Genomic DNA, 27,897 nt, shown 5'->3' with positions numbered 1-27,897 from the left:
TGGAAAGGCACATTTTAGTCAGAACAATTTAAACATGTGACGTTAAAAAAAGAAAAAGAAAAACGAATTGAACCGTAGGCCTCAAAGCCTAAATCCGCAAGATTTATCGTCACGCGTCTGCGAGCAATACTTCATCTGCCAAACAATTTAAATTAGACCGTTATCTTTGTTCTAAAAACAATAATGTAAGCCTATTTATAATTATACAATCTAACCCAGGCGGACAAGTTCAAGTATTCGGAACGAACTGCAGCAATTTTCCGAAGGAGTCGAGGAAGGTTATTTCATGTGACTTCTCTCTCCTGAAACACTGTATTCCTGCGCGGGGCCGGGCCTCTCCTCACCTCTATTTGTGTCCAGGGGAATTTACAGTTTAATATCACAGGGCGGTAGTCGGAGTTCTTTTGATTATAAATGTCTAAAAAATTGTTTACTATATGTGATAGTTCTTGATTAAAAATGATGTGTAAAAAGTCCAGCCCCCCATGAATAAGGTAGATTTATAGCTCGCTACCTTCTGAAAAAAGGTTCATGAGATATTTTCTTTGTGAGAAAAAACTACACAAATCAAAATATAAGAAAGGATTTTTATTTTTGGAGTCACTGTGTATATGTGTGTGTGTGTGTGTGTGTGTGTGTGTGTGTGTGTGTGTGTGTGTGTGTGTGTGTGTGTGCAATCAGAAAATGAATGAAGTCAGAGTGCTCCTGTCCCTCATCACCTCCTGACTCCACCTCCCTCTACAGGCACACACACAGGCTGAGAGGGGGAGGGAAAAGAGGGCTACTCCTCCTCACGCCTCCACTCCTCTTTCTCCATTCACTGAGAAAGCTCTGAGCAGAAGCCTCTCTCCTCCTTGAATGGACTCCATCTCTCCAAACTGAAATTTTTTTTACGGCTGCTGTGGAGGGAAAGATCACAGCTGATGATCGTGCTTCATTTCTCCTCCACTTGCTGCTGTTGCTGAGAAAAGTTGACTTCTGTGACTTTGCTGTCGCCATGAACTTCTGTCGGACTGAAGGAGTTACCAGCTCAGCCGTGTAACTGTTGATGTGCAAGAACTGCACCACAGAAGAATTGAAAGAAAAGAACCAGTTCTTACAGTGAGAGAAAGAGAGAATCTCAAGGATTAAGAGGGTGTTGTCTGATCTGGGTCTGGGTCAGCGAGACACAGAAGCAGGGAGGCAGACAGGTAGAGCTACAGGGAGACCGATCAAATTTAAAAATAGCATACCTTTGTCCTAGTTTTGTCCCCTGGACCACAATGGGTTCAGACGTACGTGACCTAAACTCCCTGCTGCCCCCGCTCTCGGCGGGCCCCAGCCCCGGCTGCCCGGCCCTGCCCGTCAGTACGGCCCCTCAGTGGGGTCCTGTTCTGGACTTTCACACCACTCCCTCGCCCTACTCCACCCTAGCCACCCCTCACACCTCCCTGGGGCCACACTCGTTCATCAAGCAGGAGCCTAGCTGGGGGGCCACCGGCGACCCCCACCACCACGACACAGACCCCCACTGCGGCCTCAGCGCCTTCACCGTCCACTTCTCGGGGCAGTTCACTGGGACCGGGGCCTGCCGGTATGGGGCATTCGGTGCACCCCCACCACCACCATCCAGTCAACCGCCGTCTGTGGCCGCCCCGCACCACCACCAACCCCCCAGCCGGATGTTCAGCAATACTCCGTACCTGACCAACTGTATGGACACACAGCAGACAGCCCGCAACCAGACAGGTAGGGCTGGAGGAGCAGAGCGGTGTGTGTGTGTGTGTGTGTGTGCGTGTGTCTGTGTGAGTGTGTGTGAGTATGTGTGTGAGATATGGAGAGTGTTTTATGTCAGGGTCATTGAGTCAGTCATTACTCACTTTAAAGTCACTTTTGTTTCCAATGCTTGAAAATAATCTGTAGATATAAAACATTATACATAATATATACTTCTCACATATAAAATGTCTAAAGTATTGCCAGACTATCATCTCTACTGTTTCTTCCTTTAGTTCTTCTCCACACATCCTTTCTTTGCTGAAAGCTTCACTCTGTGTTGATAACAAAGTTCACTTTTCCAAAACTCGTGCATCAGATTAAATGAAGAAACAGGTGTGACTGCTTCATTTTATTCAGTTTAATCTATCAGTACTTTGTCCCCCATGTTTTGATTTTCAGAAGTCTACCAAGCTGATGTAAATCTGAAGCATGATAATTCAGATCACATTCATCACATATAGCTCTGTCAGTATTACAGTTATATTACACATACATGAAACATTATTTGACACGGTTTGTGTTGTCTTTACTGCATGGAGGCCTTAGTTCAACATCATCTAGCACTGCGTCACTGAATGTGTAATAAACAAGGAGATGACTAAAACCTCACACAGGTTGTCATTTAACCACATTAAAGTAGCAGCGGGACCATTGCATGCCTAAGTAGAGAGGTGATCCAGTTTACACACTCACAGAAAAGGGATGGTTCTTGTTCCACTTAAAAAAAAAGTAGTTTGGGATTAATTTATTTATTTATTGTTTAAGCCAAAGACCGCCATGCTTGTGGGTAGTGATTCTTTTGTAAATGGACCATTAAAAAAAGATGACAGTGGCAAGAGATAAAAACAGAAACATTTGCATTAAGTCATATTTACGAAGTAGTTTGGTCCCTAAACTGACTCACTTTGACTTAAAGTCACAGAGTTGTAAACTTTACTTTCATCTTGCTATTTATGTAACACTTGACATATACATGATCTTCGTTTATTTTTTTCCATTCAAAAATGTAATTAGCTTTTATGTTAATGTTTAATAATATTCAAACAAGAGTTTCGTCAAAATATGGATATGAAATATTTGACGCTCAGTCTCCTAAAAGTGCACACCCACACAGGTCCTAATAGTTCCAGGCTCAGAACTTTAGCCTGTTTGAAAGTCTTCCATTTGTTTTAGATCAAGTACTGCCTATGTTGAAGCTGCTAAACACTAAACAATAGGCCCCAGATGATTAAAGACCTAAGGCTTCTAACTACTCCAACACTAATATGACTAAACAACAATATCTTAAATATGTCTGCTAATGAAATTCTAAAGTTTTTGTTAAATAAGTTTTCTCTTCTTTAATTATTTTTTCCTATGTCTTATTAAAAAGAAGAATAACGATACAGCTGATGAGGCATCGCTGAGTACTTTTGTAATTTTTTTTATTAATGTTATTAATGTATCCTTTATTAGTTATCAGAGTCTGGTATTTCACACACTTTTTCTGCATTTGTATACCACAGTATAGTGATTTTAGTCTAAAATTAATAAAAAACATATTTAAAAATAGAAATAATACCTGATGAACAATTATTGTGTCTATGAAAATTTGTTTTCTCCTACTGAACAAATGCAATTGGTTAAGAACAAGAAGACACAAAAGTTTTGTGTTGGAGTGGAAATAACACATGAAATCACATAAACAAACATTTAGAATTTATTTCTTCTCTTTTCTGTCAAAAGGAAATGAGATAATTGCGTTTATTTTAAGTGAACCTCTCTTTGCTTTATCTGAATAATTATTAGTGTCTGCAGCATCACGTTGTGCACCAAAGTCTTTGGATTTGCTTGAAAAATATTGTTATGCTTTGCCAAAGAATATGTCATGAAGAGTCAAGGAAAACATAGTTAGGAAAGACTTAAAAAAATATATGATACATACTTTATGCATTGGGTATTTCTTACCGATCTCTCTAATCCCTTGTCTTCTCCATGTAGGAAAATAAATCTGTTTGTAGTTTCCACACAGATTAATTAGTAATAACATGCTTATCAAGCAGATAATTTAGGAATAACAATATAATCAAAGAGCTGAGCCGACCTCTAACCTGTTTTATCTGCTCCCCGCTGTGGCTGGACAAGCACAGACAAACAAACTAACAGCAGGACTCGGGTCACACAGCAGAGCTGATAGCAGAGCAGGGTCACACAGACTATCACTGTTAACTCCTTCAGTTTTACATCAGAGCAGAGCATTCATTGGGCTTGAACTTTCTAAAACGTTTACTTTTATCACTTAACTCTAACAGTAGCGAAGCCTTGTACCCTGCTAACATCAGTACTGCTCATGTTGAAAGATAATGCTTGAAATGGACCTAAAAACAAAATCCTCTTGTCTTTGACGCTGTGAAAGACAGCTAAAGTGTACAAAAAGTAAAGGGCTGGGATAAAAGCCTGTGTACCGATTCAGTTCTTTCACGATACATGGGGGCTGATTCGATTTATATTGCAATTTCCATTTATTGCGATTCTAGAGAATTGGGTATTGCGATTTTCGTTCTTCAACAAAAACAAAACTTGAAGAATACGCTTGTAGAGACATCATGAGACATTTCTAAAAAGTAGATGTTTTCTAAAAATAATGCCCATGTTAGTCACTCTGACCTTTATTTAATTTGTAAAGAAGTACGTAACATGGATTTTCTTCATTTCATGCTGGATTTATTTTGCTGTAAATGGATATGATGTAGCTAGTGGTTCCATATAATCAGAAAATGTTTATTTATAAAAAGAAATAAAGAATGGGGCGACCTCTAGCTCAGTACAAACCGTATGTAGCTGAGTCCTGAGAGTCAAATACATATAAGGGATTCTACAATTTAAAGTTGGGGATTTTCACAAATTTAAAAAGTTTTAAAAATTAAATTTTACTTTATCAACAAAAGAGTCTTGGGGTATTTCCAGACTTTGGGATTTCCAGTAGGAATACAAATTGACCTCATTGCTTGTCACCTCAGTGCTGGACTACAAGGCAACAAAAGTATCACCCCACACACACACACACACGCACACACACACACAGACACACACACACACACACACACACACACACACACACGTGCACGCACTCATGCAAGCACGCACACACACACACGGAGAGAAAGGAGTCAGACAGGGGTGAGTGGAAGATAAATGGAGACGTTTAATGAGTTTTTTTTCTCTTCTCCCTCCCTGTCTCTTCTCACCCAATCCACTGAGGAAAGTGAGTGAAAGTGCTGCATTTTAATTAATGAAGCATGTATGTGAGAGTGAGAGAGAGAGTGTGTGTATGTCTGTGTGTGTGTGTGTGTGTGTGTGTGTGTGTGTGTGTGTGTGTGTGTGAGATTAATGGGAGTGTGTTGTGCCCCTAAGGTCAGTCTAAGTCATGACTCAGGTCTAGTCTGGGATGTCAGGCACAGATCTAGTCTCCTCCAAACAACAGTTTTCGAACATATGTGTGCGTGTGTGTGTGCGCTCATGTGTATGTGTGTGAAATAAAAGCAAATTTAAGTTGTTTTTTTTCACCAAAGTAGAGACTGATCTCAGTCCTATCATCTCTCTGAAATAACCGTTGCTTTGCTTTTACACTTTCAAGGCAAACTGTAGCCTAAAAGTTTAAATGTGTAAAAATGTACAATTTTGCTCAGAAGTTACATAACACCAGGATTAAAGACCACTTACGTTTAATATTTTGTTGCCAAACTAGTCACCAAAGAAATTGATGGGGGGAGAAAAGTAAACAGTTTCTAAATGCTGTCAGGTAAATAAGATCTTTTATTCAAATGATAATTTAAAATTATTAAATCTTTCTAAATTGCTCCAAAACGTTTATAAAAACAATTTTCTATTTTGTTTGTGTCAATAGTCTGAAATCAGGATTTACTACACAACCTGTGACGTTCAGAGAAGAAAATTTTTTGGATTCTATATTAATGCAAATTCCTCAGAGTTGCTGTGCAGATACACCAAGCTCTGATTAAAATCTCACTTCTTCTTCTCTGCTTAGCAGCACTTACTTTACTGTAAATATAAACGTATAATTTTTTAATGATGTTTTTGTAGTAACTTGACTATTGAACATATGTTCTCATAAGCAGAAAAATAGATTTAAATCAAGTAATTACATTTATTTAAAGTATTACGCTATTTACAAGATTATAGATAGATAGATTTTCATCTTTTTAATCTATTTTAATGGTTGTGTTAAGTCACTTAGGTCAAGTGTTAATACCAGTTTTAAATTAGAGGGAACAAATGAAGCAAAACACCAGCCTTGTGTCATTGTAGCTGAATATCTAATTAGAAGTAGAAATAGAATTTATAATTTAATTTAAAAGTTACCTTCCTACACACTTGAATATGCCGTGACTCTGTGTATTTACTGCTTTGTATTTTTGCGTCGCAGGTTACAGTACGGTTGCGTTCGATGGAGCTGGTAATTACGGGCACACTCCTACACACCACAGCTCGCAGTTCTCCAACCATTCCTTCAAACATGAAGACGCTTTAACTCAGCAAAGCACTATGGGTAAGTGTGATTTTGTGTTTAAGCACAGAACTTGTTGTGAGTTTCATTCAACGCAACTTTTTGCTCCTCTGCCCTACAAAGGCAGCTACAGTTACATGAGCAGTGAGTTTAAAAATGTAAAGCTCTCCACCAAACTGGGAAACTGATGAAAAGATTGTAATGACTTAATTTTATTCCAAATAGTCATGATAATTTGTATTCTTCACAAATGAAAAATTTCCTTAGAACCTATATAGAAACGCAGAATCTACCAACAATTGGGATATTTTGAATTTTTTTCAACTTTCTTGGTTCATTTGACCTAACTTTTTTAAACAAACTAACTTTTTTAAAATCAATATATTGAATGAATTTAAAATTTAATACAATTAAATATGTGATTTTAAATTAAGTTTAACTGCACCACCACATGTGAATCCCACTTATAGGATTAGCCCTGCCTCATTTCCTTATGTGGAAAAACAAACTGAATTACAAAGATGTCAGTTGATTGAAATGATCATTTGTCATTACAGATCATTTCTCAGGGAAAATAAATAAGTAGTAATGATAAAATTTTAGCTTGAGATTTTCTCACCAGCTAACTTTCACTTAGCTCTCTTTCTTTCTGCAGTTAAGTGTGAAAGCAGAGTTTAGCGTGTGTGTTTTGTAGTTACTGGAATTAATCTTATAATAATATATAATCATTAATATATAATCATTATGAAATGGTAACACACATCTCAGAAAGTCAGGTCAATTTAAATTCAATTAGTTGTAGCCTTTGTAAGGCAGTTTGGTGGTGTTATAAATTGCTTGAAGGACAAATGAAAGAAATTAATCTCGGGGTTAATAACATGCAGTGCAACCTGTAAACGGTGACATAGCTCAAGCACGGCGTTCGTGGTTTGACTGGTTGTGACTGTTTTCCCAAGATGGCGCCTGCATGTATACACAAACGGTCCAGTCTTTATATCATTTTATTAAACTGTACACTTACAAAGGTCTCAATGCTTCGGTTTACGTGTAGGACCCCTCAGTATGCTACCGTGGAAGTGTGGTGCTATTTTGAGCCTTGTTAGTGGAATAGGAATAGCAATGTCTTTTTACTTTACCCATGCCCCGATGACTAGCATTATAAGCTAATGATCATTTTGCATTAAAACTGGTCAGATTTGATTAGCATGAAAACGAAACCCAGAGAACGGTCAACTCTGTACACATGTGTTTTTAACCCCTAGGTTAATTTTGCGCCAGATTTGTCCTTTAATCTCCTCTCTCCAATCCAAACAGACATTAAAAGTGGGCTTAAATGTAACACATAACTTTATACAAACGTGTGAAATGGCCCTGACTGTACTAGCCTCTAACTTCTCCTACACTGATATCTGGAAAAGATGTGACCCATTTCAAAGTAATCTGAATATTTATTATTCTTTAAGTTACTTTTCTTTAAAAAAAAAAAACAGCAACAACCCAACAATTCAGAGTCTGATTTGATGAGATCAAAAATAGACCTTTTATTTAAAGCCACTGTATGAGTTCCCATCTGTGTGTGTATGGCAGCTCCATGGCCCTCACCTGGGGAGAGTCTTGTCCCTTATTTTGACGTCCTTCCAGTGACCTCGTCTGTCAGAGGTATAAATCAGCCACATCCTGACTCACAAACTCCCTTGTCTCCTCCTCTCATCCCCTCTTTCATCCACTCACCTTTGTCTTTAATCCCTCCTCTGCACATGTAATTGGTAAATATTTAAATGTTTGTTTTACAAAGCCGCCACTGTAAATTGCTGCCTATTTTCATTTCATAAGATAACTGAGAGAATTGAAGCTGAGAGGGATTTTGGAATGTGGAGAAATGTCGAGGGAGCCATTCACTACACTGCTGGAAAAGCTCAGAGAGAGAAACATGAAGCAATTGCAAAGAGTCTTTATTAGTAGAAGAAACTGACGAAAAATGGGGAAAAACAAGAGAGGGCAAGAGAGGTCAGAGTTTAAAAAGAGGATGATACATGGAGAAAGTTCAAACACAGCATCTCCTCTGAGTGAGTCATTGCTGCGTTTACCTTTATCTTCAATGGGTGAATGAAGGGGTTCCAATGCATTTGCACAAGTATATATTTGTGTGTGTGTGTGTTTTTGTCCATACACTACAGCTGAGCAGCAGTATCCTGTACCTCCTCCTGTCTATGGATGTCACACACCTTCAGATAGCTGTACAGGCAGCCAGGCTCTGCTGCTAAGGAACCCTTACAACAGGTAACACACACAAACAAACAAACAAACACACACACAGACACACACACAGAGACACACACACACAAACACACACAAACACACACACACACACACACACTTCTTGTAATGCATACTGTAGCGCACATACTCTCTTTGAAATCTATTTTTATAATAAGCAAACAGTAACAATTACAGTACAGCTGGAAATGTTTTCAAAACCATTGTTGATTGTAGTTCAATGAAAGGTAGCAGGATGCAGTTGTGAACAGGATGTTCACCTTCAGGACAGGTCTGTCTGCCATAGCCGCTTCCTTTCTGTTTTTCTTCTTCTTCCTCTGAGTGCTTTTCGGCTGTTTCATTGCTAACTGTGCCTGCAAAGTGGATGTTGTTTACATGCAAATGAGTAGCCTTCTAATTCACAGATAGGGTACCAAACGTTTTGAAGGAAAATGGGTTGATTTACTGATCGGAAAATGTTTATAGTGGCCACATTTTCAGATTCATAATTGTATTCAGAGGTTGTACCAGAATAGGTTTACATGGTTTAATTTTCAAAAAAACACTATATTTTTGTTGTACAGCCCATTGCTGCAGATCCTGTTTTCACCCTGTGAGTTTAGATCTCTGTTTTAAATTCAGAGTGAGACATATTACTTCTTTAGTATATTAGTTGGGAGTTGCACATGCGCAGTAGCTAGGTAAGGCTCACATCAGCTAGCTAACTTTTCTCAACTTTGGTCAGTACAAGGCATAGCGGGGGGCGCTATGACCAAAAGTCAATTTTGGCCTACAAATGTCCTCAGACCTGGACTGCTGTCTATCAAAAAAAAACGTTGGCCAAATTGGACAATGTAAAGTAAACTCAGAACTTCTTTGTTCATCAATAAATGCTCAAAATGGCCACCAAGCCACACACACACAAGTTGGATGAAAAGTTTTTCTTTTAATGAATGCTCATCTTTAAGGTGTTGAGATGGTACAGACCAAATTTGAAGTCAATCGGATTAAATTTCTTGGAGGAGTTTGTTAAAGTATAGCACTTTGACTTTTAGGTCTAACTTCCTTTCGCCACTAGGGGGCGCTATGACGCCATGAGATTTTGGCATTTAGATGTCCTTAGGGTACGACTCTTGTGAATCCTAAAAAGTTTTGAGCAAATTGGACAATGTACACTCAATTTACACCCACTTCCTTTTTCGATGGCGAAATGCACAAAATGCCACTGCCGTGCCCTATGACGATTTTTTTTTTTTATCTTTAACGTCTTAAGATGGTACAGACCAAATTTGAAGTGCAGATCAGATAAAATCTTGGAGGAGTTGGTCAAAGTACAATGTGGAAATAGCCAAAATCATACAAATGTCGAACTTTAACTAATAATGGCGGACATTCTGTTGGGTTTAGGGTATGCCTCCAATGAGCTTTTTTGTACATTGAAAGAATAATAATTAAAGCTGCAAGCAGCAATGAATGGACCCTTGCCCCCCCCCAGCACATTGGGGGTACTGGCGTTAAATGATACCTCACACAAGAGTTTACCTCAAACGGTTCACAAGTCATTAAAGGGGGCGTGGTCTGTGTGCATGGGCGTGGCTAGAGTATAGTGGGCGGCTCAATATCACATCTAGACCACACAAGCTAAGTTTAATGTTAATCCGAATAACTTTTGCCAAGATACAACAGCCAACTAGAGGAAATTAGTCCTCTATAACTTACAAATTGTGTTAGCTGTCAAAATTCTTTTGATAAAATATTGTCACGAAGGTACACCAAGTCTTTACGCAAGTTTTCACGTAGATCGGAATCACGGCCCAGGAGGAGTTTGATAAAGTAGGTTTCCCATATATTGTGATGTTAAAAATAATTGAACAAGCGCCATCAATTAAGTTGATTGTCTCAAACTTTGGCATGGATGCTCAACCCCAATTTGTGTCAAATTTTGTGGTCACAGGTACAACTGTGGCCAAGATAGGCAACTTTATGTTTCAGCAGCTGCCTACAGGAAGTTGGTCCCCCTCTAACTTTTGCATATTTTCTATCAAAATTCTTTTGACAACTTTTTCTCATGAGGGTCCATAGATAGTACATACAAAAAGTTTAGTGAAATTTGGAATTACCCTCTAGGAAAAGTTCGAAAGGATGTAAAACACATGAAAAATGAAAAAATTGAAAATGGCCGCCTTCTGGTTAGACAGAGCTAGTAAAAGGAAATATGTCCTCAATAAATAGAGCCAAATGTGTAGTCAGTCTGGTGAACATTGGAGCAACTTTGTCTAAGTTTATGCCTTTCCACACATTGGGGGGCGCTATGGAGCCCGCTTGAAGGCATGGGCCAAATTGCTGAACATTCTCGTAAAGCTCCCAGGTGTTTTTGTGGGCGCCAATTTTTGTGAGTTTTTGTGTGTAGTGAGATTGGGAAAAAATGTGACCAGGTGCTAAAACCAAGTAGGGGACACAATACAGCAACCGTACCACTTTCAAGCCTAAATCTGAACTCAGATCAAATAATTTCCCGTTATGCACATGGCTGCTCGTCCATCCTAAAGTCCTAAAGCACCTATTTGTAAAATTTAATATTTTGCTTGAAAACAAAGATGGCTGACTTTCTGTCCGGTGGAAAAATTACCAAAAAAATGCTCCATGGACTTCAAGATGAGACATGTGTTCCCTCAAAATTTGACATATTAACATTTTTTTCAGAATTCTGAAGTTTTTTCTGTTATGGACCCCCTGGCAACTCTTGAGCCCAATCAATACAGAACTTTGTAGTTTTTGTCAGGTCTGACATGTGAGCTTATTTGTATGAGTTGTCCAGCATGCATAGCCCCTCAAAAATTGTTACAGAATAATAGTAATCCTTACAAAAACAAAAAGTCCCTTTGCACTTTCAGTGCAAGGCACCACTGGTCAGGTTTAATAGGGCCTTTACTACTTGGGCCCTAAACCTCTGTATCTCCATGTCCAGTGTCACATATGCAATGTAGTGCTACATGTACATGCCTTTCAGAACGTGTAGTACTGTGTGTGTGTGTGTGTGTGTGTGTGTGTGTGTGTGTGCGTGTGTGTGTGTGTGTGTGCGCGCTAAGCAGATATCAGTTCTGTTCATGACAAAGAATACCCCTGTCCTTTTGGCTATCTGTGTCTCTGTCTCTCTCTGTCTCTCACACACACACACACACACACACACACACACACACACACACACACACACACACACACACACACACACACATGGCTGGGAAGACTCATATGAGTTGAGTCAGTTTTCTAATCTAGCAGCCTGGTACCAACAGGAATGTATTTTCTTTGCGGGCTGTCAGCTTTGGCCCACTGGAACAACATAAAATGAAAACAGGCTGACAGCTTATTAATCCACACAATACACACACACACACACACAGGCACAGAGGCTAACACCCTACAACACTACGACGACTACAACAGTTTGTAGCCAGCAAATACGACGTGTGAAGAAGAATCTTAAAACTATGAAAGTGTTCGCTCAAATCACTAAAACCCTTAGGTGTACCTAGTCATGCTAATAGTTTTGGTTGTATTTGTACAGGTTTTGAGAAATTTGAGAAATCTCTGAGATTTCTGCCTACAACACAGTACAAGGGAAGAAATATGAATAATGTGTTTCCTCTGTTCCCCGTTATCCCACAACTGTTTTTATTGAAACTAGTGTATTCTAAAGGAGAGGTTTCAAATGAAAACTAATGAAAAGTGTTGTCCACAGTTATGGGGGGAATTGTTTCTGATATATGAGACATTTGTTGCTTTTGGTGTTTGTATTACATTTTTTTAGCTATGCCAACGGCATGGCTGTAGGGATGGCAATGTCTCTCTCTGTTGGCCAGGTCATTTGGTTCAGAATTATTTCCGCAAGACCTTGTGCAGATATACGTGCTTCCCAGATGATGACTCCTTGTGACATCTAGTGCCACCATGAGGTTGGCATTTGTGGTTTGAGTAAAATGTCGAGATAGATCACTATGACACTGAGACATTCATGTTGCCCAAGGTACAAATCCTAATACCTTTGGTTATCTCTATTATTTCTACTAGCGCCATTATCAGGTCAAAATGTGTATGTGTCCAATTTGATTTATAGAATCAGTTCATAACAAGAGTTATCTTGAGACTTAACAGATAGAGTAGGTCTAGACCACATTCGATCACATAATTTACAAGGAACCAACAGTTGTTGTAGTTTCCTCCAGAGCAAGTAACAGTGCCACAGTGACGAGGAAAAACTGCCTATTAAGAAGAAACCTTGGACAGACCCAGGCTCCCCATCCATCTCAGTTGTATTTTTTATTTATTCATTCTTTTAAATTAGCAAATATTAGCATGCTGATCTAAGATGGTAAACCTCATATCTGCTAAACATCAGCATGCTAGCATTGTCATTGTGACCATGTTAGCATGGTGATGTTGTAGTGGGGGTGTTGACATTCTTTTCAAAGTACGATACCAGAAAAGTTAAAGTTAAGCTATTTTTTGTAATTTGGTGAATGGACCTTTTACTGTAAAGTAATGTTCCCACACTGCACTTCTCACTTGCTGCAGACCTGGGGCAAAATCAGTTTGTCCTAGATTGTCAGTTGATGTTTCCATGGTTGCACTTTTTGTTAATGTCAAATATCATTCCTTAAGGTAAATTACCAGTTTCTTCTTGTGGTTTCTTTTTTTTTCTTCTCCAAATTAACACTGTAACACTGGCCACAAGAGATCTTTCATTGAATGCATGTAGGCTGAACCGCTGATCGGCATCATCAGTCAACGATAGAGAAGAGAAGCCGACACTTATTTATTTGAAAATATCATGGATCATTAAAATCTTGTGCCTAGCCTCTAATCCAACAATACTTCAGCAGAAATTCCATGTGTGCTCTACTGGCTGCGTGCCCTGCTGTACTGTTAAATAATAACTGTGTAATGAGCAGGGTACCAGGCACCACATCTTCCCCGTCCAGACTGCTGTGAGTCTGCAGGTGGTGTGATAGAGGGGCTGTGGTGTTAGGGGGTGAGAGCTTTAAATCCAGTGTGTGTGTGTGTGTGTGTGTGTGTGTGTGTGTGTGTGTGTGTGTTTAAGCACATGGCAGGTCTGAATGATTGTGGAATCTTCTGTATTTAATGAAAAGTGGCTATTGTGGAAAAATGTAGCTTTCTTAATGTCTGTCAGAGGCCCATTTTTTAAATTGTGTGTGCGTGTGTGTGTGTGTGTGTGTAACACACACATTTTTCCTTAGTGAGGGCTTTTATTGAGGACAACAAAAGGCAACACAGCCACAAATGGATACACACTCAACCCTGCTAAATGACTGTCCAACGCACAGCTCATGAGCTTTTCTTCTACATTTGTTCCTCCACAGCGGAGAAAATTTATATCAAATGACCTCTCAGTTGGAGTGTGTGGCATGGAACCCTGTCAATGCACTGGCGTCCACCATGAAGAGGTAGGAACATTGCTCTCTTTAACTAGAAGCAGTCGTGAACAAGACAGTGGGAAACACGAAGACTAGTTTAGATACAAGTGAGGCTAAACATGTTAATAATCCTACTGAACACCCATCGGCTTGTTCAACAGATGAGGGAAAAAAGTAAACAAAAATAAATGATAAAGAACTTAAAGGTTTAATATGCAATATTTTACTAAAAGACAATTTATAGAGTAATACAAAAGTACTAAGTTAGTAGTAAATTAGAACAAAAGTTTCTCCGTATCATCAATTAAGAACCACCAGAAGTGTGTGGCAGTGTCTGTATCTGCAGAGACCCCGCCCTCTGCCTGTATTTTCTCGTGTTCTTCTTATTTTGCTGTGTGTGGGGCATTTGTGGGCAACATCAAAGAGCCTTTTAGCTCCACAAGGATGCATAACTCCACAGCCAATACCAGCGCGCATGTCATGTAGCCTGTTTTAATTTCCAGCTACAGCCGCTTTGTCACGCCCCTGAAACGCCTCATTCCGACAAACAAGTTTAACCTACACACACACACACACAGGATGATGCTCTGCATTTGCACAAAATCCAGAAATGTTGCACCTTTCCACAGAGGTGTGGTTGTGTTCATTTCTGCTTTAGAACAACATTGCTGTGAGACCACCAGCTAATAACATTTTATTTACCTGATTCACTGCTTTGTTTGGTGCTCCCTCTCTTTATTTACTCTCTAGCTCACTCGACCACTGCTGTGTTCTCTCTCTCGCTCATTGAGCTGGGGAGGAGGGGCCAACTTTGTATATATAAACAATAAGTGAGACTTACTACATATTATAACTTTAAAGCATAAGTTGTCTTTTTGAAAAACTGACCAAACTGCATAGTAGACAGTAAAGATGAAAATGAGAATGTGTTTTCTTAATTATGAACCAACATAATAAACATGTCTAAAAGACCAAAGCCCTTCTTGCAATCCCTAGAGGCTTCAGTGTTCAGTATATCTCACAATACAAGTTAAAAAACAAAGACAATTTTAGAGCAAAAGCAACTGCAGATACAGTCAATGCAAGTAAATCAATTTGTCACAAAATGTGCTGGGCACGGTGAAGTGAGATAGTTATGACTATTTCAACTTTTCTAAAAGGTTATTTCAGTATTTACACAAATTGTAATTATATTGTTTTGTATTCCTGTTAACCACAAGGCTAAACAGATCTCTTTCAATTGCCCCAAGATTTATATAGATTTGTGGTAAAAAAAAACAACTTTGCAATTAGATGTTGCACTTACATGTGGCTCTTTGTAGTTTTGAAGCCAATGTACTTGTATGTGATTGCTTTGCTTGCTGTTCTGTGATTGTCCCTTCATGGTTGAATGCAGTTATTGGAAGTTGCTTTGTATAAAAGCGTCAGCTTAATGAAATGTTAATAGGATACTTCAGCTAATTTTTTTTAAGGGTTAGTCATGAAGATGCATCATTTGGAGGGACATGCTTCCCATAAGTAGAACTGACAGTGGTGCTTGACACAATATCAGGTGGTTCCCTGTGATGGGGGCCATGAAACTCTAAAGTAAATTTAGTTAATGTGGTTTGCAATACTCTGGACAAACACAACACAGGTTTATTTAAATCAAAGCAAAATAATTAGCATGAAAAAAAAAAGACTTTACTTTAAAACATCATCATCTCTGTCATGTTGATTTGACACGTATATATGTTGCCATTAACATATAAAGAATATATCTCAATCATCAGTAATGAGTTGACAGAATTGGATGGGCAGTTCAAAGGGCCTGCATGCATTCAGGGCAGTAGTGTCAATTTTGTAAATAGTCTTGCTGTGAAGGTGGTACACTGGACCATAGAAACAGTGTCTGATGAACAGTAGTACATTACAGTAAAGATTGATGATGAAATATTACATCCATAGATAATGTAATCTAATTTGTTCATGCTTCACACTAATTGGTGACAATATATCTCAATATCTTGAAACTTTCATGATCTAATCATGGACTAATGTTTTTGTCTCCATACAACATTAATAGTAATGCAACAGTTACTAATCATTTTGAGCAGTTGCATCAATTGAAGGGTAGATCACTGTAATGAAATGGATAGACAATCATTTGAAATGTAATGTGTGAATTGCTTTTTGAAGTAGTAATACTTCAAAAAAAGAAAAATAATGTCAAGGTTCTGAAATTAGTGCCACAGTGACTGTAAAAAACTATAAAGCAGACAGTAGAAAACAAAAATGATCCCTGTCCCTATCAGCTTCCCCTGTTCACACAGAGTTAAGAGCATTTAGTAGTATGCACTGTACTTTGTGTCATTATGACCTGAATAGCTGTGTCGGCTCACAAATACCGTTCTACCCTGAGCCAACAGGCATTCATCAAAGTTAACAGAAGAATGTGTGTGTGTGTGTGTGTGTGTGTGTGTGTGTGTTTGCAAGCGTGTGCGTGTGCGTGTGCGTGCATGCGTACGTGTGTGCGTGCCTTATAGAGACATCCACAAAGCGATAGTAGTGAGAGGGAATGTCTTTGCGTATTTGGGGGGTGTTGCTGCATTGTAAAGAAGTAGTGTAAGTGTGTAAATGTGTGTCCTTGTGTACAAGCATCAGAGGTGGGATCCATTATAAAATTTCAGAGGGCTGCTGATTATATTTAAATGTGTGACGGGAGAGACAAATGTCTTCTGGCCCACGGACCGTTTTGTTTCTTTTTTCAAAGTCAAAGTTGATACCATGGTGTTTCAGTGGCCTTGGTCAGCTCTGACTATAGTTGTGTTTCTGTCTCTGTGTGGCTATTTGTACCCATACCGTCAATGAGGGGGAGCAGGAGAAGGGAGGGGATGTGTGAGGGAGTAATCAGATGAGGGGGAAGAGAAAGGGGAGGGAGAAAGTAGAACACTGGGAGATAAAGTGCGACCGGGCGAGGAGCAAGAAATGAGGAAGAGGAAGTGTAGGGGAGTTCAGCTTAGAGAGGAAGAGCAGATAGGCCCGTTCCCAACGTTCATGCATCAAAACTGAAACACTGAACCACACATCACCTGCCAAAAGGTGTTCTAACATTGTTTGTTTTCATCAAGTACTTTTGTCCTTGCTGACTTTGTCAGTGTTATTTTTTTGTCATACCAATTTGTGAAGTTACACTGCTATGAATTGTGGGTAAGATACCTGTATTATATTATGTTCTTATGTATTAGTTTTATTAGTAGATTCCCTGGTATCATTTGTATTTAATTTGTTAGTTGTGTTGTCCTTCCTGAACTTTCTTGTTGTATTGATGTGGACATTGGGCATTCGCTTTCATTTATAAAACTTGACCTTAGTCAATATGGCAGGTTTAGAGTAATCTGATTGGTTCATAGCCGTGATAAAATAATAATATACAATGGCTATGACGTCTAATTCCTTTTGCACAGTAAGTTTAACTCCGGGGCTGAGAAAAAAAAGGAACTTATGTGCCAAGAAGGGAAGCCATTCATCCACACACACACGCACACACACACACACACACACACACACACACACACACACACACACACACACACACACACACACACACACACACACACACAAACACATTGCCATGACGCAGAACTGGTTTAAAATCAGCCGAATACCTTTAGGTGTACGCTACGTTTAGAATATGTTTATTGCTTTACCATGCTCTCTCCAAAGCCACCAGAGTCTGTTGTCCATATCTCCACCATCACTCTGACGAACAGCTGACTTCTCACAGTGCCAGGTTTAATTCCTGTGCAATAACACTGTCTCTAATCAGTCTGTTTACTGGTTCCACTTATTTATTCATCATTCTCATTCTCTATTTCAGAGCTGTTCATACTGGTCATATTGTGATATAATACTTACATAATAACATACTACTATTTATTCCAGCACCCTTTGCACTATGCTCCATACCTAAAATAATAATAACTATAATAAATATAATTTACTCCAGCAACCTTTGCACTCTTCATTGCACTATTGCCTCAACTTATCTATATTGTTTCTGTGCATTGTGCCTTGTGAGCAATATGATCCAAAGCAAAATTCCTCGTATGTGTACCTGGCAAATAAAGCTGATTCTGAATTCTGATTCTGAATTCTAAGGATTCTAATGATTTTGATGATTCTGTTATGGTAATTTTACCTTGCAGAACACAAGAGTTGTTGAATTACCACTGCCTCGTTTAGTTATTTTGTTTGTGTTGTTGTGTGATTTTGGTGAATATGAACTAAACCTTAAAACAAAATAATAGCCTATAGACTAGCTGCTACTATAGATATAAGCTCAGTGTTGAGCCAAACAAAACCCTATAGCTGTGATATGATCACAACATACCACAGCCGGTCATGACCATATTTTAACAAGTGAAAAAATCCCTGACTTTTTATGTATAAATCAGGTTGAGGTGCTATAAAAGTACTGTGACACTATCAAAATGCTCAATCTACGGAGAATGCACACAGCCCATATTCCAAAACCTTGCCTTTAAACGAGCCATCAGGACTTTTGCACGTTTGTGATGTCACAACTATACTACACATAGGTTGTGCCGCTACAGTACTATATATACAGGTACTGTTTATTCAGACAGACAGTATGAGATCATCATTACATTTGGTTGACTGTTTTTTTTAACATTAAAGCATGTTTTAAGTGAATCCCAAAATACAAGTATGAACTTGAAAATGAGCCTTATATGGGACCTTTGATGAGATGAGGATTGACCCCTCAGATCCAACATCAGTTGCTGTTTCAGTGGAAGGTCCATTTGTCCCAAACTACTCATAATAAAATTGCCAAAAATTATGACTCAATGAACATAAGAAAAGGAGCATTCAGTAAGATTAACACCATGTCTACCGCTGACGTAGTCTCCTCCTGTCCTTGGAAATAAGAAGACAAAGAGCACCTTATGACCGCTCGGTAATACACTATACATTCCCACTGCAGCCGCACAGGATGCAAACTCCCATCCTCCTCGTTCGGTTAGACAGACTGAAATATAACACATTTCATACACAAGCGCTTTCTGTTTTTCTGTGTGTTATCATAAGAAGATATGAGAGGCAACATTGGCAGCTGTGTCACACAGGGCAGGTTTTGTTCTGCTGTCAGAGTGAAATACTAAAAGTTGTTTGAGTCATACATTACTGTAAGTGTTTCTGTGCTAGCTAATGATAAAATAAGTCTCTAATTGATTAATTATTTGATCAACAGTTTATGTTAAAAATATTTTTGATAATTATTAAATATAAACATTTTTTAGTTTAGATTGATACTTTAATAGTCTCACATTGCCAGACCTATCTCCACAGTGCTGTGGAGTAAGGTCTGGTTCCTCCTATCTATTCATTTAGTTATTTACATCTGTATTCATTCCTGTATTTATTTATATATTTATTTATGTATTTATTTAATGAGACTTAAGTCATGTTCCAGCCTCCATACCGGACACAGCAATGCTTGTTCTTTAAAACGGTCTTTGGAAGGAGCTTGTTTTGGTGTAATGTAGCGTTACTTCGTCAACAGCAAACCTGCCACAATCGGTCCCAAAACTTACTAGTTAGGGAGTAAATGCGTTAACATATTTTTTACATATAACACACACATACAACATATAACCAAGCATGCCTACCTTGTTGCTTAATCTAAATTGTCTTTAAAGCTTGCCATTTTCAGCGTGAAGCTTGCTTGCTAAAAGTTTGTTGATCTTTCCCAAAATGACCGGCGATTATCCAGTAAATGAACTGTCTTCGATCCAGACTAATACTGTAAAGGTTCTATACAATGTAAGACATATTTAACGTGACAATGTCAACAGGTTTGAATAATAATAATGATCGCCAAATGTTTGGAATTATGACATTAAATCATGTTCTTGCATCTTGTTATACTGTACATATGTCTCTCTTCTTTACATTCATCCTACTGCATGTGGCAGCCGTCTGCATGGAAACCTTTTTACCTGTGAGTTTTTGGAATTGTGCAATGATTTAGTGACACAGAGTATTCGATTTTGATATTTTGAAGCAGAACCTTTTTGATTGAATAGTTGTCTACCCTTGGGTAGGTGGACTTTGTGGATTTTCTCACTTTTAGGTAAATTTAGTGTTTATTTTTTGCTTTTCATCACTCCTCTCCCTTTCTGTGTTGACAGCCATGCAGCAGGCTATGACAGTGACCCAAGCACCCCCATGTTGTACAGCTGCAGCACACAGTACCGTATACACACACATGGAGTCTTCAGGGGAATACAGGTAGGACTCATATTACTGCTACTACATCGTCTCTACATGTAACTTCTTTTTTTATTGTCAAGAAGCAATCATTAAGTCACAGTGACCTTCTTCACTTACATGTTTAATTCTTGTACTTTTATACACTCTGTAAAATGCATAAAAAAGACATACTGAAAACCTACTTTTTTGTTTGTTTTTTCCTACTTTTGTAGGAAAAAACATATCACTGACACAGGAAAAAGAGTGTATTTTTAAGTGGACTGACAGAGATGAGTGGTGGAGAGCCTGATGCAATGACCAGACACAACACACATAAACACACACACCTATGCCCACATGCATGCACGCACACACGCACACACACGACATGCACACATACTCAGAGATTTTTTAAAAACAGCTCTAAAGGCCAAGAGGAATCTTTTTCCACAAATCCATTAGCAGTGAAGAAACAGACACAAACAAACACACACCGACCCACACACACACACAGGTAGAGATACAGTTTCCATACGAGGATCAGCATGTTAATAAATCATTAGATTTTAATTATTGTCTGTCAGCAGCTCCAAAGCACAGAGAGCAGAGATTCTCCAGACCTGCTCTTATTCCCCAGCAGGACTTTTTGAGGTCTTTCTTTCGTTTTGGGGCCTGTTTCATCATTCACCATGCTCCCTTTCTTCCTTTGCTCCTTTTCTTCTTCTGTTCTTAGAAATAGTTTGCACAAAACACACATAGGAGATGTGGCTCAGTGCAAAGAATAAACAACCTCTCACTCTTATGCCTTTTAAAGTATAATTTAAAAGCTGCTCAAATGTGAGATAACAGATCGAGTAAATTATGCTTTGCTCCATAATTTTTATTATACGGATTACTCTAATTCTCAGTCACTGCCAAAGGAAATACAGATGTCAGCCATAGAATTTCATTCTGCATTACTGCAATATTGGCATATGACCAGCAAAAACTATTACAAAGCTAGCTTGTTAAAAACTGAATCCTATGTTCAAGAATCACAGCTAATTGTAGCTCAGTCAGTCAGCTTGACATTACAGTGTGCAATAATAAACAATTATGAAATAGTCATGAATAAATTGCACAATATACAGTATATGTGATAAATATGTGAAATAACTCAAAATAATCAACACTTTATAAATTCTATACATTATCATGACATGTTTCTCCATGAGGGTTATTTTCATAATAATGGGAGTTTTAGTTCATTTCAGAAATTCTCATTGCATTATAATTGCAATTTTCCCAATACTACTTTTATTTCAGTGTCTCTTTTCATGACAGGGGAAATCACCACCTCCGACAGGCAGGTACCAAGAGTGGGTGTTTAGAATAAGAAGACAAATGATGCTTAGATTGACTATGCATATACACTAATGCAGAAATATAGATTTTCTTTTCTACAACCATGTGTTTTTCCACTTATACTTCTTCAGCAGTGTCAGCAGTGAGCAGCAGGGCTGTAATGGGGCCCCAATGTTAAAAAGGCGTGACTAACAGCTCCCTTTGGGCTGCAGTCAGTCTGGGGTCATTTTACTGCTAATTCCCAACTAATGAATATATGAGCATTTTACTATAATGATCCCCATGAGCTAGACACATCATATGCAATTATTTACACACAGGACAGATTGAATTGCCTGTTTTCTAAATTACAGTTTTCTGGTTTTATTATTGATGTCCAGGGACAGCTTTTTTTAATTTTGCCTAAAGTGTATTGGCTTTAAATTTTAAATGTGTGTGTGTGTGTGTGTGTGTGTGTGTGTCTGTGTGTGTGTGTGTGTGTGTGTGTATAGGATGTGCGGCGGGTGCCCAGCATCACTCCAGCCATAGTGCGGTCAGAGAGCAGCGAGAAGCGTCCATTTATGTGTGCCTACCCAGGATGCAACAAACGTTACTTCAAGCTTTCTCATCTGCAGATGCACAGTCGCAAACACACAGGTGAAACCAACTGAAGCAGGGAAATGTGTAATAATATTACACTTATTATATAATTCGGCCAGTATTGCAGACACATGTCAGTCACAGTTGTTCGCACAGACGGGGTTCCTACTTCACTCACAGGTTTTTTGTTGGACTTCTTAAAAATGTTTTAACAGTACTGAGTGATGTTTCCACTGGCCCTAATTTCTTGTCTAATATTGCCAGAAAACCCTTCCTGTGAGCTTGTTTTTTTTAGTCAACTGTCAAATTTAAGAGCCAGTGTTAGCAGCAGCTAGCAGCTTTAGTCAGATCTCAGCAGTGTTGTAATTCCATAGTTGGTCCTCAGTGAGAGACCCAACTCTGAAGTGAAGGGCAGGGTATGTCTCCCCTCTCTCTAGCCAACAGGAGATAGCTAACACTTGGTCAGGAGATCACTTGTTCCAAGAGTAAATAACTCAAAGATATTCAGGTTTCATTAAATACTAAGAAAACCAGCAAACCGTCACATTTGAGAAGCCACAATTACTAATACCTATTTCAAAATTGTTGGCAGTTAATTTTTTGTCAAGTGGCTTATCAATAAATCACCTAATTGTTTCAGCTCTAAATAAATATAGCCATTTTCCATTAACAACCAGAAAGACAAGAGCAGTGTTAGTGTCGACAAAACTAAACTAATACACGTTTAACCCTAATTTTCCTATGAGTTTGTGTGCTATCTGTGATATCTTTAGGTTTTCATTTGTCTTTCATTGTTGCCTTTGTCCAGGGGAGAAACCTTACCAGTGCGAGTTCCCAGACTGTGGCCGGAGGTTTTCTCGCTCTGACCAGCTAAAAAGACACCAGAGGAGACACACAGGTTTGATCCATTTTACTCAAACTGTCCCTCTGTCTTTTTTTTCAAATGTTTCCTTTCAGTTCTTTGTATTTATCTCTCCAGTTGCTCATCTCTGCTGTTTGCATGACAGCCATTTTGCGGACACTGCAGTCTTTAAAAATGCACAACTGCATTTTGTGTGCAGTGGTGGCTACACTGAGCTCCCCTCAGATAAAGGCTGATCAAACTTTGGAATGGCTTCCCTGCAAACCTCTGCTCTACTTTATTTTTCTATCTCCCTCTGTATGTGTGTGTGTGTTTGTGTTTTGCGTGTGTGTGTGTGTGTCTGTGTGTGTGTGTGTGTGTGTGTGTGTGTTTTGCGTGTGTGCATGCATAATGTACATGTGTTTAGGAGTTAAACCATTCCAATGCGAGACGTGTCAGAGAAAGTTCTCTCGGTCTGACCACCTTAAGACACACACCCGGACTCATACAGGTAAAACAAGTGCGTAAACTTTTATTTTTCCATTTCTTCTTCATTCATTTGACATTTACATATAGTACATAACTCAAAGTAATGTAATTGACAACATACTCTTGACTTGTGCAAATAGGTACTAGATGCAGTTCTATATAAAGTGTATTTAATCGTCCCATTCAGGCTATGACCAGAATATAATAATATCCTAATGTTTCTCTCATTTTCCCCTTTCTTTTCACTTGTTATTCCATCTGGCATGCATCCTTTCTAATTCTTTCCTCTCATACTTTTCCCATCTCTTGTCATTACCATCCTCTCCACTTCTTCTTCAATCCATCTTCTGTCTCCTCCAACCTGTCCATCCATCCCACCTCTTTCACAGGTGAGAAGCCGTTTAACTGCAGGTGGCCGAACTGTCAGAAGAAGTTTGCCCGAAGCGATGAATTGGTGCGACACCACAACATGCACCAGAGGAACCTCACCAAGCTACAGCTGGCCATCTAAGTCTTTTGTTAGCCCATATCAAAGATTTCAATATCAACAACTGGGTTACATCTGCAAACATTGTCTGTCTCCAGTTAATCCAAACCTGGTCACCCGATTTGCACCCAAGCCTGTGTGGGAACCAGCGAATCCTAATGAGTTCTGTAAAAAAAAACGTGACAGTTGTACATAATTTAGATTTTAAGAACTAGACATCACAGTCAATTAGGCACGGGCCAGTGTGTGATTCTGACGCTATGATAACCTTCAGCAAAAATATCACGATTTCACGTTATTGCGGTATTGCAATTACAGATTTAAATGTATTTTTTAATGTCTGGGTAAAAACATTTTTTTTATCCTATGAACACACTGTATTTTATTTTTAAACATACTGCACACTGGCATGGAGAGAGATTTCTAAACTGCACTTCCTGTCCTTATGTCCACTCATGAACGCTCATACCTTAGGAACGGTTTGACAGAAAATGAAAGTGGTTTTGAAACGTTAATTTCTCAAACTGCGGTATACCTTGAATGGTAACCAGCCCGTGCCTAGAGTCTATACTCTGAGCCAAACAAGTCTCAGATCCACTGTCTTTGTTTCCACTCCACACATTTTGGAAACAGTCTCTCTTCGTCCAGGGTGTGGAATTTACAGGATAACACTGTCAATATTCTATATGTGTGTTGTTACCAACAAATCCCATTAAAAGACCAAAATCAAGAATGTTGGGTTGGTTTCAGACAGACACTAGCACTTTCTAAAACCTGCAGTCCCCTCTATCAATTGAATGAGACCAATCTATTGATACAGCAGGGGTTCCAACACACAAGGTTCCAGCCAGAAAAACTGTTCAAACAGCAAAATAATTGACTGGCTCAACTTTTGGCCCAATGCAATGCAAGGTCGTTTAGTAAGGTGCTGCGTTGGCAAATCATATACATGCAAGTCACATTCCTGGTAGATTACTTTGTATTTACTACTGTTTATCTGTTTAAAGGAGCATTCTGGTTCATCTCAATATGTAGCTCTGTTTTCTTTTTTTATTTGTAGTGCTGTCAGGAGCGAGATAAATGAAAACAATCGGTGCAGTCTACACCGAGTTATCCTCCTGCTAAAGTTAGCACCCAACACGCATAACAGGGCAAGTTTTAAACTTGTTTCTAGCCTCTAAACATGCTCAAAATGTCATTACCAGTGCCTAGCCATGTGCAATGATTCCTTCCAAGTGAACACAGTGAATCTGACTGCAGTAGATGTGACAGAAGGCATACATGTTGTAGTAATAATAATAATTAGTTTGGACTTAGGGTTAGGGTCTAATAAATAGAGGTGTGTGTACTGGCTGAATTAACAGAACTTGTATGCCTTTCTGTCACATCTCCTGCAGTCAGATTCACTGTTTTCACTTGGAAGGAATCACTTCACATGGCTAGGCACTGGTAATGACATTTTGAGTATTTTTATAGGCTTAAAACAAGTTTAAAACGTGCCCTGTTTAAGCCTGTTTAAGCTTGTTGGGTGCAAAATCTAACAGGATAACTCAGTGTAGACAGCACCAAATGTTTTCATTTTTCTTGCTACTGACAGCACTACAATTGAAAAAAAAACAGAGCTACATGTGTAAATTGACGGGAATTCTCCTTTAAGCAGTTGTGGTAAAATAAGAAGTAAAATTCTTTCTCGTAGCATTGTAAGCTACTGTAGAATGTTTTGGTGTCTGATAAACCTTCAAACTCATGTCTCAACTTACCTATCAAACGGAACTGCGTCACATTGGTAATTATGGCATGTTCTTACACATGACGTGGAGTAATATAACAAATACATATAACAAGTACGAATTTAAACCCATTTTTCTCTCTAAACTTAACTAATGTGGTTTTGTTGCCTAAACCTAACAAAGTAGTTTTTCTACCTAATCGTAACCAAAATGCCACAGTTACACAACTTTGACAACATGTTTAAAACTGCTACCATTACGTTTAGGTATGAGGAGAAAAACACTCCTGTGAGTACTATTTTCTGTAAAGTGCCCATGTTCCTTGTAAGGAAGGAACATGTCATCAAGTGTCATGTGATGTCAGCAACTGTGTGGCTCATTTTACTTTGGACAGTTCAAAGGCATTGAAGTCTGTGAGAATACTTTTTAGTAAGATCAATTCATTGTTGGTTTTGGTCTTTTCATAGGAATAAATAAAATACAGAATATCACCAGACTTATCCCTTAAAGAAATATTTATTTGTTTTGAATTATCATTTTATAGAGTCAGTACGACTGGAAAACTCATTTAACTTGAGTGTCTGTTTACCAGTGCTTTTTTTTCCACAGACAAAAATAACTATGTAAGGGAGATGTAAATATGAAAATGTTCCCACTACAGTACATTTATGTTATAGAAGGTTCAATTAACCCAGACTGACTGTTATCTAGTAGCATTACACATCAAGACACTCCAGTTGAATCTCAAAGAAAATTGTTTCTATCTTAACTATAATGTAATATTTCATTCATCAGCAGAGTACTGAGTTTTTCTTGCCACCATCCGTTACCATGTGTACAGTGAGGTCAAAGGTCAGCTCTATATATGCTCCTACAGCTAATCGCCTTTTCAGCTGTAAATATCCCTTATGTTGAACTACTTTGGGAAGGCTTATTTATTATCTGTTTGTGAACAAAAATTGCTTTCACTGGAATGATTTAAAGGGAGTGAGGTGTAATTCAGACTCTTTGCTGTGCTCATGGACATGATAGCCCTCTCTGCCATTTCTTATGGTTTTCACAGTTCCTAACATCAAGATAATACTGGGTTTGATTAAAATACATCAAATTAAGTGATTAATTTGGATCTAACACCCTATGCAGTGTTTGTAATGTAAGTTTTTGTGTTTTGTCTGGTCAGTATAAAATGTACTTTGCAAACACAAACATGCTTCCATGGTTGAATTTAAAAAGCAACTTTTTATTTTTATTTTTGAGTCATGGCTCAGCACTGTTGGATTGTCTGATTCTCTTATGTGTGTGGTGTGTAAATATTGCTGAACTTAGGCAGTGTAACACTGCATGATCTAAAATATGTCTGTTTGGTAGATGTAAATAATACTTCTGCAACATGGGAACTGAATTCTTTCCATGGGGGACATATGTAACTTAACTGTTATAATTTAGACTTTAATTTTTCTTTCTTTTATGTGTATTGATATGTGAGTCACAAAACAGAAAATGTCAATGAAACATTTTGTGTGACATATTTGAAAATGATGGTTTCTCTCTGTTAAAATATCTTGTGACTGTTTTGATACAGTACTAGTTTGCCTCTGTGGTCTTTATTCATTTGGATGTTTCTTTTTTAATATTATAATATAGTATTATTGTCATAAAGCTCCTCACACTGAATGTAATATCCATGAAATATTGTTGGCTTTATTATGTACAGTATAATTCCATCGTTAAGGGGATCCTATTATTATTGTTGTTGAAATATGCCACTTCCTGATGATACAATATCTTGTAAAAGCAAAAAAAAAAATATTTGCAAATACTGAGTCTATAGATCAGCTGAGATGGCCTTGACCAAGGTTTCCTCCAAAACACACAAGAAAAGGTTTTCTTCTTCAATATCCTGCTCGGTTTTTTAAAAACTAAACTCAAACATTATAAGATTTATGAGTGACAAGACAAAGGGACAACGTTTTTGTAAAACTCACACACACACAGACACACACACACACACACACACACACACAGACACACACAGACACACACACACACTCGTGTCTGGCTATCTTTGTGGGGACCAGTCATTGACATAATGCATTCCCTAGCCCCTTACCCTAACCTTAACCTAACTCTAACCCTGGTCCTAAAACCAAGTCTTATTCCTCAAAAAGCCCTTTAACGTTATGGGGACCAGCATTTTGTCCCCACAAAGCTGTCAG

General features: G+C 38.4%; 1 protein-coding gene across 5 annotated transcripts; it reads left to right on the top strand.

Annotated features, from left to right (window-relative positions):
• The first annotated feature begins 760 nt into the window (after positions 1–760).
• On the top strand, positions 761–24,408 carry LOC117949284 (Wilms tumor protein homolog). 5 transcript variants are annotated; one of them, XM_034879404.1, is made up of 9 exons: positions 761–1,728; positions 6,185–6,307; positions 8,443–8,545; positions 13,903–13,986; positions 20,151–20,250; positions 22,047–22,191; positions 22,943–23,032; positions 23,403–23,486; positions 23,854–24,408. In XM_034879404.1, exons 1-9 carry the CDS (start codon positions 1,263–1,265, stop codon positions 23,973–23,975), a joined length of 1,317 nt encoding a protein of 438 aa, XP_034735295.1. In that variant the 5' UTR covers positions 761–1,262; the 3' UTR covers positions 23,976–24,408. The 5 variants fall into 5 exon arrangements, with proteins under 5 accessions (XP_034735295.1, XP_034735294.1, XP_034735297.1 ...); XM_034879403.1 differs by having other exon boundaries at positions 764–1,728; positions 23,403–23,495; XM_034879406.1 differs by lacking the exon at positions 13,903–13,986 and having other exon boundaries at positions 765–1,728.
• The last annotated feature ends 3,489 nt before the right edge of the window (positions 24,409–27,897 follow it).

Source organism: Etheostoma cragini, chromosome 8 (genome assembly GCF_013103735.1).
Source record: "Etheostoma cragini isolate CJK2018 chromosome 8, CSU_Ecrag_1.0, whole genome shotgun sequence".
Lineage (NCBI taxonomy): Eukaryota > Metazoa > Chordata > Actinopteri > Perciformes > Percidae > Etheostoma > Etheostoma cragini.
The sequence above is the reverse complement of the archived record's forward strand: the minus strand, read 5'-3'. Positions and strand labels throughout refer to the sequence as shown.

Excerpts from the sequence above, each read along its gene's own strand:
- LOC117949284 (XM_034879403.1), top strand. The coding sequence starts at position 1,263 with ATGGGTTCAGACGTACGTGACCTAAACTCCCTGCTGCCCCCGCTCTCG. Across the intron at positions 1,729-6,184 it reads GACAGCCCGCAACCAGACAG|GTTACAGTACGGTTGCGTTC; the intron begins GTAGGGCTGGAG and ends TTTGCGTCGCAG. Across the intron at positions 6,308-8,442 it reads AACTCAGCAAAGCACTATGG|CTGAGCAGCAGTATCCTGTA; the intron begins GTAAGTGTGATT and ends CATACACTACAG.